The sequence below is a fragment of the Quercus suber genome, unplaced genomic scaffold (genome assembly GCF_002906115.3).
Source record: "Quercus suber isolate HL8 unplaced genomic scaffold, Cork oak 2.0 scaffold_475, whole genome shotgun sequence".
Taxonomy (NCBI): domain Eukaryota; kingdom Viridiplantae; phylum Streptophyta; class Magnoliopsida; order Fagales; family Fagaceae; genus Quercus; species Quercus suber.
In genome coordinates, this window is record NW_027069926.1 from 158,133 (window position 1) to 170,619 (window position 12,487).

A 12,487-nucleotide genomic window follows, 5' to 3' on the forward strand; every position below is an offset into this window, starting at 1 on the left:
GCTTTAAGAATTGTATTAGCTCTTAAAACAATAATTCATCTCCTCGGACATCAGTTTATCCAAATTTCAAGTGTATTTTTGTACTTGTTTATATTTTAAATCTTGATTAACTGTTGTCTAATTCACAATCAGCCCAGTTTTTTCACCAACTCTTTACAAATTCATTGTATTGGGCTCGTTGGGCTTACATCCTATATCTTTTGGGCTTGAGCTACAAATCTTGATCCTACAATTGACGCCGTTTGTGGGGAGAGTTTGAGCAAGAGTGAAAACAACGGTTGACGATGGTTGAACCAGGTCAACAACCAGCAGAATCCAAGGCATCCCAACACGTTGATCCTTTTCTCAACCTGGAGCGGAAAGGTGATCGTGAAGGTAGTGTACATACCACACATACTGACTGAAACCAACCACGAGATGGAAGTCATATGTCTCATGCAGAGAATAACAAGAACATGCAACTAGAGATTGATCAGTTAAAAATGGAGTTGTGCCATGCAAAGAGGAAGTAGACTTCTTCAAACTCTGATGATAATTTTGATAATGAACAAGATGTTACTTATAGACGGAGGTCTCGAACACCAGTTAGTGAATCATTTTCCTATGAAGAAGAACATTATCGTAAACGACAACCTCGAAGTCCATCACGTGAAGGCGTAGGGAATGACGCTATGAGCAAAACCTTGAACCAAATCTCCAGATCGCCTTTCACATGTAGGATTGAAGAAGCAAGACTCCCTCGTTGTTTTCATCAGCCAACGTTCACTATCTATAATGGTAAAACAGATCCTGTGGAACACGTGAGCCATTTCAACCAAAGGATGGTTGTCCATTCCAAGGATGAAGTTTTAATGTGCAAAGTTTTGCCCTCCAGTCTGGGACCAGTTGCGATGAGATGGTTTGACAGCCTGAAAGCAAATTCCATTAGTTCCTTCAAAGAACTCACTCAAGTATTTGGTTCCCATTTTGTTACCTGCCGAAAAGTCGCTCAGCCCTTAGCTTCCTTGCTATCCTTGAACATGCAAGAGGGTGAGACCCTAAAAACATACTCAGATAGGTACTGGGAAATGTTTAATGAGATGGAAGGCGATTTTGACGAAGTGACCCTTAATACATTTAAGCTCGGCCTCCCCACTGACCATGGTTTAAGGAAATCTTTGACTGGAAAACCTATTACCGGTGTGCGTCAACTGATGGACAGGATTGATAAGTATAAAAGAGTTGAAGAGGATCAACAGCAAGGAAAAGGGAAGAATAAGGTTATCCTTTAGGAGATGAGGGATTTTAGGTTGGATCGTTACAACAACAATAAACCACGAAGAGATTTCATTAGGCAATCAAGATCGGTGAGTCCTCAAGCAGTCAACTCAGTATTCCGAGAGCCAGTACATCAAGTTTTGGAGAAGATTAAAAATGAACCATTCTTCAAATGACTAAACAAGATGGTGGGAAATCCTGAAAGATGTAATCATAACCTCTACTGCCAGTATCACCAGGATCATAGGCATACCACAGAAGATTGTAGGAGTCTCTGGGATCACTTGGAACAGCTTGTCCGCGAGGGTAAGTTAAAACAACTCCTACATCATTCAAGTGGTCAGGGGAGTCAAGCAAGCTCAGAATCTCGAAGAGATGTTTCTTCAAGACCTTCATTGGGAACTATTAATGTCATCTTCGCCGCACCTGGAATAACAAGATCCTACCCATCCAGGATAATGTTCGTAGCCCGTCTACCCATAAGAGACATTAATCAAGATCTGAAGAGGGCTAAAACGGATATTCCACTAGTTATAGGTTTCTCGGACGAAGATAAGATTGGAACCATCCAACCCCATGACGACGCTTTGGTAATCACCCTCAGAATTGGGGGGTATGATGTGTACAAGGTAACGGTGGACCAGGGTAGTGGAGCTAAGATAATGTATCCTGATCTCTATAAGGGACTAAACTTAAAACCTGAGGACTTAACGCTCTATGGTTCCCCCCTTGTGAGTTTCGAAGGAAGAGTTGTTATCCCGAGCCAAATATGATTACCTGTGCAGACTGGTCCAGAGATAGTAGAGGTAGATTTCATTGTTGTAGATGCGTATTCACTTTATACTGTAATCGTGGTTAGACCTTGACTTCATATGTTAGGGGTTGTTTCCTCTACTCTACACTAGAAGGTTAAGTATCCATCTGAAGGCCAAGTTAACGAAATTTTGAGAGATCATGGCTAGACAATGCTTAGTGGCTGCCATTCAGCATAAGCCCGAAGCTAAGTCCTCAGCCCATCGATGATTTAGCAGAGGGTGCGAGGTGTGAAAATTTGATAAAAGTTGCTACCAGTAACAATTCGGAGAAGTTCTTTCAAGTTGGATCTTAGTTACCTCTTCAGGAGAAGGAAGAGCTAATAGAATTTCTTAAAAGAAACATTGATGTATTTGCCTGGAATGCTTGCGTAGCCCCGATGGTGGATCCAGAATTCATATGTCACCATCTGAAGGTCAACCCATTGATCACCCTTAGGAAACAGCCTTCTCGGCACCCATCTAAGGAGCACGCTGATGCAGTGCGAGAGGAAGTAACAAAGTTCAAACAAGCTGGAGTTATTAAAGAAGTTTTTTACCCTGAATGGCTAGAGAATACTGTGGTGGTGAAGAAGAAGAATGGGAAATGACGAGTGTGTGTAGATTTCACTGACTTAACTAAGGCTTGCCCTAAGGATCCATTTCCTATACCTAAAATAGACTAGCTAGTGGATGCTACTGTTGGCCACCCTCAGATGAGTTTCCTAAATGCTTTCCAAAGTTATCGCCAAATACCATTAGCCCTGGATGATCAAGAGAAGACTGCTTTTGTCACCCATATTGGGAACTACCACTACAAAGTGTTGCCATTTGGTTTGAAAAACGCAGGATCCACCTACCAAAGAATGATGACGAGGATGTTTGAGCCACAGCTGGGTAAGAGTATTGAGATTTATATAGATGACATGGTGGTGAAAAGCAAGATTATTTCTGAGCATGTGAAAGATCTTGGAAACATTTTTGAAGTTTTCAGAAGATACAAGTTGCGTTTAAATGCATCTAAATGCTCGTTTGGTGTGGGATTAGGCAAATTCTTGGGTTACATAGTAACTCACAGGGGAATTGAGGTTAACTCCGATCAGATAAAAGCCATCAAAAATTTACAACCTCTTCGAAATCCTAAAGAGGTCCAGAAATTGACAAGAATGGCTGCCGCTCTGAACCGATTTATCTCTCGATCAGCAGATAGGTGTAGGCATTTCTTCTTGCTGATCAATAAGTGGAAAGGATTTGAGTAGACTGAAGAATATGCTTTAGCTTTCCAGCAACTCAAAGACTATCTAGCTCTGCCACCAATCATGTCTAGTCCTGAGCCAGATGAAGTCTTGTTTGCCTACATTGCTGTGGCTCCTTATGCTGTAAGTTTGGTGTTGATACGAGTGGGTCGAGCTATGTAAAGGCCAGTTTACTACGTGAGTAAGTTGTTGCATGAGGTCAAGATTCATTATCTACCATTGGAGAAAGCCGTCCTGGCAGTAGTGCATGGTACATGGAAGTTGCCTCATTATTTCCAAGCACATACGGTTGTTGTTCTTACCCAACTCCCACTTAAAACCATACTCAGAAGTGCTGACTACATAGGGAGAATAGCTAAATAGGGCACTATCTTAAGGGCTTTTGACATCAAGTATATGCCTCGTACATCCACAAAGGGACAAGTCCTCACGGATCTAGTAGCCGAGTTCGCTGAGCCTTCGTTAGAAGAATTGAAACCAGCACAGAACATGGATGAAAAATAGGTTGGGGTGATCTCTAAAAAAGGCCCCTCATTCTGGGAGGTGTATGTAGACAGTGCATCAAATCAAAAAGGTTCCGGGTGGGGCTAGTGTTGATATCTCTAGAGAATATCGTTATTGAAAAGTCACTAAGATTAAGCTTTACGACCACAAATAATGAAACTGAATATGAAGCTTTACTGATAGGAATGACAATGGTTCAAAGAATGGGAGGAAAATCAATGGAAATGTTCTCGGACTCAAGGCTAGTCATCGGTCAAGTACAAGGAGAATTTGAGGCGAAAGATGAAAGAATGTAAGGGTACTTGAGCCAAGTTAAATGTCTACAGTCAGAGTTTGAATATTTTAATTTCTTACACATCCCCAGAAATGGTAATGCACATGCTGATTCTCTGACCACGCTTGCAACCTCTTCAGCACAGAATCTGCCACGGGTTATCCTTGTTGAAGACTTGCGTAAACCCACAGAGATAAGAAAAAAGGCAATCCGAGTTCATCAAATCAAAGCTAAGCCAAGCTAGATGGACTCTATAATTCAATTCCTGAAGGAGGATACTTTGCCTGAAGTAAGGTTGAAAGTTGACAAAATTCAAAGGAAGGCTACCAGATTCTGGCTATCCGAGAACTTGAAATTGTACAAATGTTCCTATTCAGGGCCGTATTTGTTGTGCATACATCCTGAAACAGCTGAATCACTCCTCGAGGAGTTACATGAAGGAATTTGTGGAAGTCATATTGGAAGTAGATCCTTGGCATATAAAGCTATTACCCAAGGCTATTAGTGGCTAAATATGCAAAAGGAGGCCCATGAGTACGTTAAAAAATGTGATCAATATCAACGGTTTGCACCAAACATACACCAACCAGGTAGAATCCTTAATCCATTATCCAGCCCATGGCCATTTGCTCAATGGAGCTTAGATATCGTGGGTCTATTTCCTAAAGTAGCAGGAAATAAGAAGTATCTTCTGGTCGGCACAGATTATTTTACCAAATGGGTTAAAACTGAACCTCTAGCTAACATCAGAGACGTTGACGCAAAGAAGTTTGTCTGAAAAAATATTGTCACTCGGTTTGGGATTCCTCATACCCTCATCTCGGACAACGGCCTTTAGTTTGATAGCAAAGCGTTCAGAAATTATTGTGTGAATTGGGAATCACGAACAAATATTCCACCCCTGCTTATCCCTAGGGGAATGGGCAAGCAGAAACTGTTAACAAGGTCATAGTAAATGGACTAAAGAAGAGGCTAGATGACGTGAATGGCAAGTGGGTGGAGGAATTACCACATGTACTTTAGACATATAGAACTACGCCTCATAAGTCTACTGGGGAGACCCCCTTTTCAATGACTTATTGGGCTGAAGCTACTATCCCTCTGGAGACTGGGTTCCCAACGTTGAGAACTAGTTCGTTCAGTCTGATAAGCAATAATGAGTAATTAGAGAAGAGCTTGGATCTGATTGAGGAAAAGAGGAAAAATGCAATGGTCTAGTTGGCATATTACCAACAAAAGCTCAGATAAGGTTATGATGCCAATGTAAAGCTAAGGCCTTTAACACCTGCCTTTAACACCTGGTGATCTAGTACTCAGGAAAGTTGTGGGCATTGCAAAGAACCCAGCTTAGGAAAAATTAAGACCCAATTAGGAAAGGTCATATCGTATTATCTCAGGGGCTGGCATTGGGGCATATTTTTTGGAAAACTTAGATGGACATGTAATACCCCGCCCCTGGAATGTAAACAACCTTAAAAGGTATTATTATTAATCGAGTTTTTTCTTTAATCAATATGTTTATTTATTACATAAAGGTTTCTAGGAAAATGTTTAAACTTAAATCCTATCATGCCTGAAGTCTTTGGACTAGATGATATGGGTTAGCTAACACTCCTTTACAATTCTTATAAGTGTTTAAACTTAAATCCTATCATGCCTGAAGTCCTCGGACCATATGATATAAGTTAGCTAACACTCTTTTACAATTCTTATAGGTGTTTAAACTTAAATCCTATCATACCTGAAGTCCTTGGACCAGATGATATAGGTTAGTTAACACTCATTTACAATTCTTATAAGTGTTTAAACTTAAATCTTATCATGTCTGAAGTCCTCGGACCAGATGATATAGGTTAGCTAACACTCATTACAATTCTTATAAGTGTTTAAACTTAAATCCTATCATACCTGAAGTTCTCGGACCAGATGATATGAGTTAGTTAACACGCTCTTACAATTCTTTTAAGTGTTTAAACTTAAATTCAATCATGTCTGAAGTCCTCAAAGGTATTTAGATAGACTTTAACTTGTGATAGGCCTATTTGGTCATGTACTTAGTTCAAAATCAATGCTTAATAGTATTCTTTGTAAGTGTTATACAAAAACCAATTCAGGTAAAGCATCTAATTATTTACTTAAGTACCAGAAAATACATAAGACCTTCATACCATTCATTGCTTCCTAAGTTTATTAACAATTCTTATATGGCCCACTTTTTCCAGTATTTGTACAAGTTATTTGCATCATTAGCGGAATATTGTTGTTAAGTTTGCTGAGGTTGCAGTAGCTACAGGTCAGCGTTACCTGCAATAATAATAAATCTTATAATGTGTGCAATGAAGATATAGAAAATAAAAGAAAAACATTTTCATTGATAAAAAAGATAATACTTTTCAGTCCCTTACAATGCTAACTTAAAATTTAAAAAAAAAAAAAAAATCCTAGTATCTAAGCCTTATTTGTGGAGACTACGGGGTCAATAGTTTGGCTGGACTAGGTGGTAGCAACATCTGGGGCTTGGTCCTTAGGTTTAGGAGGAGTTTTCTTCTTACCCAAGTCCTTACCCTTATCTTGAGGATCCTCAACTTGCTTGCCTTAACCACCAGCTTACCAGACTCTTTGGGAGTTTTAGGAAGGGCATGAGAGACTTGGCCAACTAAGGGCTGTTCCGAGGCCTCTGGGAGTTGTTTGGAGGGAGAGGAGTCAGGACCTGGGAGTTCGCCAATTTCAGGATCGTAGTAGATGCTCCCAGGTCGCCTCAAGTCAGATTCTGTAGGGACTCCAGTAGCATCAAGGGCTTTATCCCAAGTTATATCACAATAATCCTAGTAAACTGTAGAAAACTCCTCTGTGAGTCTGACTTGAGTCTCTTCCAACCCAAGCTTGTATGTTGCCTGCTTTTTAGCCTCGGCTGCTCATAGACTAATTGGGCAGCGTCCCTTCCTTTCTGAAGCTCAGTTCGAAGATCTTTCACCATTTGTCTCTCTGTCTCCAGATTAATCTCAATCATGTGCAATTGCTTGCGTTGATCTTCGGCTTGCCTTTTAGCATTCTTAAGGCTTGCATCAAGACTATTCCTGGCCTTGGTCACCTCTTTTAGCTGCTCGGACAGCTTATCGTAATCTTCCTTAAGATTACCCAGATTTTTCTCAGCCTCGGACCAGGAATGGGCCTCCGCCTGGACTTCATTGTGGGCGTCTTTATTCCATTCCTTGGCCACATAAACCTGTTGGGTAATCTGCATAATAGAATGGGAAAACTTCAATATAAAATAAAGAAAAAGGATGAATAAAAATGAACAACAGTTTAATTGGAGAAACGGATCACATCACTTACCATGACGAGGTCCTTTAAGGGATAGGAAGAGTTCATGTTGGCTAAAGCGCCTGTAAGCATCCATATCCTTTTGCAGGAGAAGTGGTTGCTCCAGGGCCTTAGTAGTGAGACCTGCTCGCCTGCTTTGGTAATTTCTGACTGTGGTGTCCCAAGGGAAGGGAACACCATCCAACTCTAGCTTAGAGGACTAGATGCACTGTCCTCGGTGCACATCAGCAATGAGAGTGTCTTCTCGACTCTCAACAGACGAAGCTCTTTTACCCCGTTGGTCCTTAGCTACTCTCTGTTGTTTATTTCCTTTTGAAGGCTCCACCTCACCTTCCTCAAGAATTGTATTAGGCCTTTTCTTCATCAGCTCAGGGATTGGCTTTAGGTCGAGGTCAGAAGGGAGTTGAGGAGGGGGTGAAGGAAGATTAATGGCAGACTAGGACTTGGTGGCTTCTTTGGGCACGGCTGCTTTATTCCTTCTCTTCATAAGATCTTTTAAGCTCAAAGCCATTTCTTCTTCTTCTTCCGAAGAATCATCTGGAAGGGCAGTTATTAAAACAGGAGCATGGACACTGGATTACTTGTTAATCTCTTCCTCGGCATTTGAAAGTGGAATCACCTGAACCTCTCTTGGTGCCTCTTCTTCAAATTGGAACTTATCAATCTATTCCTCAAGTGAAGAGGCAGAGGAAGCAGCTCTTTCCCTTGCTGCGGCTACTTCAAGGGGAATCTGTTGAACTGGAGCGACGAACAGTGTTACACCTTGCGGAATCGGATGTGGTGCAGGGGAAAGGTCAAACGGAGACAAAAAATTTGGCCAAGGTACGTCTATTCGGTTTATTCGATGGTCTCCCTACCTTATAGCGTTGCCGACTGGTTGAAACATGTCTGACAGAGGCTTGAAATCGAGAATAAGATGGATGGCCCGAAGTTGCCCGTCTTCACTTACAAAAATCTCTGATCTCAATAGATAATTGAGCGTGGCAATGTTAGTCAGGCTGAGCCGATGAGCTACCTGCCTTTTATCTGTTAACACCACAATAGAACTAAGCATAATCAGAAACTTAAAGTAAAATACTAATACAAAGACAAGAAAGATAACGCTAGTGATGAAAATTCTAAATCTATTGCTAGGGAACCTAAGTTTAGGATATCCCACCTTGCTCTCCTAGTTGGGTTGGGCAATGAAGACCGTCATGCCATGCTCCTGAGATGATCAGATAATCGTCTTCCATCCTTTTGTTAGACTTGGGAAGACAGGAGATGAGCCTAACGACGTCAGATCAAGATTTAAGATAAAATCCCACCGCCTTTTGTTTGTGACACTCGTACATGTGAACTACGTCAAGCCAGGTGAGCCCTAAGCCTAAGTGCCGATTCAAAGCATCAACTACTCCTAGAATCCTCAAGACATTAGGTGCGTACTGATTTGGACTAATCCTATGATTACGAAGGTAATCTTTTGTAATGGAGCCCATAGGTAGAGTCATTCCCCTTTCTATGAAAGCTATGACAGGGATTATGGCTTTCCCCACCCTTTGGTCAGTTAATAGTCCTTCTAGAGGACAATATCGCAAGTTTACATCCTGTGGTATTTGATACATTTCTTTAAATATCTCTATCTAAGCAGGACTATCCACTAAATACTTAAATCTACCCATATCGGATAAGTAAAAAGAAGAAACACTAAAAGCGATAACTGGGAAATGAAAATTTGAAGGCCAAGGAAGCTGGCTGAGGAGAGAACGAAGAGTTCCGAAGATGGTGAAACTTACACAAACTGATTTAAAAAATGACCCTAGAAATCCTCAGAAGAATTCTTAAAGATTCTCGAAGAAATAAGACTGAGAAATTGCTTGAATTGGAAGATGAGTTTTGTGAGTTTGAATGCTTGAGTTCGCTGGAAAGTCTGAGAAATTGTAAAGTAAAGAAGAAATGACTTCTTTTGAGGCTTATATAGGGGCTAGAAAACGAGTGGTAGTTATTCCGCCCAAACCTTGAGGAAAAATATTGTTCGTTGGATCAATGGTTCACTGTTAGATGCTGTCGGATCGTGTGCCTTACCAATCCATCCAACCATCAATTGGTGAAGGATGAGGGGGCACAAATATTTTATAGCATTCGATCACAGACCAAGCCCATTAGTATTGGAGTGAATTGTGAAATCCCTCCCTCACAATGCGGCTCCAACGACTCGAATTTATGACCTTGGCTTTGATACCACTTGTCGGACCATGTGCCTTACCAATCCATCCAACCACCAATTAGTGAAGGATGAGGGGGCACAAACCTTTTATAGTGTTTGATCGCAGACCAAGCCCATTGGTATTAGAGAGAATTGTGAAATCCCTCACAGATGCCAAAGACATAGCGCCGTCTGGAGCAATTAATAATGCTTCGTAAATATCGAAACGTCAACAGCAATAATGAAGCACCTAAATCTATGCTCCCAGATGTGTAAACTCATATATCTTTGCATTTTTAGTCTCTATTTTTGTGGCAAATCAAAATCCCATATTTTCTTCTCGGATGCGAGGGAAAAATTAAAATTTTGAGCGGCTATTGTGGGGATAAACGCTCAAATTCATATATTGGGCCTTGGGCCTTATTTAAAGATGTGGGTATGTCCAAGAAGGGGTAAATGATTGGAAAAGGCTCTGGAGTGGAAAATCACGTAAGGAAATGATAGAAGAATATAATATGAGGAGCATATCCTTCATGGATACGACGAATATTGGTCAAGCAAATACCTAGGTGGTTTGGGTGACCATCCAGGAAGTTCCAACGATAAGGATGAACTTCAGGCACGTATAAAGATGATAAGAATAGAGAAATATCTAAGAGAAAAGCTGCTATCATTGCATTAAATGCACTGCAGCAACTTTTCTGGCCGCATTTATGTGGAGAAAACCTCTAAATAGTACAGTCTCAGCTGCCATCATTCACGGAGAATCAAAGAAGATACCTGATGAGACATATACTCAAGTGAATGCATAGATGAAGAACAAGTGTACCATCAAGATAGTCTGAAAGAAAACTATATAAATCTAAAAGACCTCTCATGAGAAAAAGGGGAAAAAAAAGGAAATGGGGAAGAAGAAGAAAAATTTACTGTAGCTCTAAGAATTGTATTAGCTTTTAAAACAATAATTCATCTCCTCGGACATCAGTTTATCCAAATTTCAAGTGTGTTTTTGTACTTGTTCATCTTTTAAATATTGATTAACTGTTGTCTAATTCATAATCAGCCCAGTTTTTTCACACACTCTCTACAAATTCATTGTATTGGACTCGTTGGGCTTACATCACATATCTTTTAGGTTTGGGCTACAAATCTTAACCCTACAATTGTAATCTACAACTACAACAAAGTTTTAGCCCAATTATTATTATTTTTTTTGGCCTTCGAAGAATATCTACTTTCTCTTTCCATAATTCCATTCCTCATGATTAGTCACATTGGATTATAAAGACTAGACTACTATTTAATGAGGAGCTACTTTCCTTCTATGTGAATTTGAATCCTCTCCCTCCCACTTAATATATTTAAAAAAAGAAAAGAAAAAAGAATATGTCTAGCAAGTAAGACTCTTGCACACTAGACAGTATGAGACAAAATTAACTTAAAATCTTTTTTATAAAAAAAGAAGTTAAAAATCAACTTTACCCACTCAGATCCATCTCATTAATGTCAAGTATCAACCGAACTTTATCAATAAAACATGCACATATATACTAAATACCTTGAGAAAACTGTGACACTCAAGTCAACTTGTGGTTTGTATATTTTACTTTTATGCATTAGTGGTTTTAAAAACGGTACTTTACCTATATGTAGTGATTATAATTGATGATCATCTTTATATATATATTTTTTTTTTTTTTTTTTTTTGCGTCATCGTATTATTATAATTAATATAACAAAGTATAATGGATAGTAATAAAATGAATCTCACGCGGATAAAGTGTCATCTTCAAAATCACGTTTTTGGCAAACCAAACTGTCCACGCCAGAAACTAGAAAAGATCTTTACCTTTCGTTGTAGAGTAATATTACAAACTACAACTATAAATTATTTTACAATGTTTTTCCAATATGCTATTGCGGAAAACTTTCACTGATTTTCATATAAGCATATTATTGACATAACTTTTTTATTTATCAATAACTATTTAGCATATCAACGGTTTGTAAAATAATTTGTAGTTCTAGTATTTTTCGTCTTCTTTAAACAGGCAAGTTTATGTCCAAAAAATTTATAGGCCAGCCTCACCTTAAGCCTAATTTGAATGGGCCTTTACAAACTCAGTCCTGAAAAAGCCCGCTGAAATTCAAGCCCACGTTATCCAAATCCCAAAACTAACATTCTAGGAAAAAGGGTTTAATGTCAAAGTGACTGTATTTGGATTTCTCTAAACATTGGGGTTCGGTAGGGTTGTAGGCCCTGTTTGGTGATTCCATTAGATTTCTCAAACGTATTTAAAACATAAGCAAATCAAGTTTCGGTTGTTTTTATAATATTGCGTCACACAAGCTTTTGAGAACTTACAATTTTAACGCACATTTATTATAATATATGGATAAATAAATATATGTTAACTGAATATTTTTTTTTTTGAAACAAATATGTTAGTTAAATATATTAGTTAGAATCTTGGCCTATGATATAGTTCTATATGCAAACACAATATATAATTTAACAATTTGATAAGAAAAATAACTGTCATAATTCTCAAATTTTATATTTAGCAAGAAAATAAAAGAGATAAAAAAAAAAAAAAAACCCATATTATCTTAAACTGTTGGATGCATTCCAAGGTTTTGCTGATTAGTTAAAAGAAAAAAAAAAACACACACAAACACACATTCACTGAATAATATGATCTTTTTTATTGGGCCTTCAATTTGGAGCCCCAAAATGTTAGTACTTCGGTCCATTTATTTTTTTTATAGTCAGCCCAAAGGCCCAAACCCGAATCTGCAGAATTCAAAACCTACCAATTTGGTTCGGAAAAGACAATTTTGTCCCTAAACTTAAAACAGTCACTTTTTTATTTCCTCTTCTCCCTTTCTCTTCACT

At 39.0% G+C, this 12,487-nt stretch overlaps 1 protein-coding gene across 1 annotated transcript; it reads left to right on the forward strand.

Moving 5' to 3' along the window:
* The first annotated feature begins 284 nt into the window (after positions 1 to 284).
* Positions 285 to 1,271, forward strand: LOC136063000 (uncharacterized). The gene is made up of 2 exons (XM_065762827.1): positions 285 to 375; positions 553 to 1,271. The coding sequence occupies exons 1-2, from the start codon at positions 285 to 287 to the stop codon at positions 1,269 to 1,271; spliced, it is 810 nt and encodes a 269-aa protein (XP_065618899.1).
* The last annotated feature ends 11,216 nt before the right edge of the window (positions 1,272 to 12,487 follow it).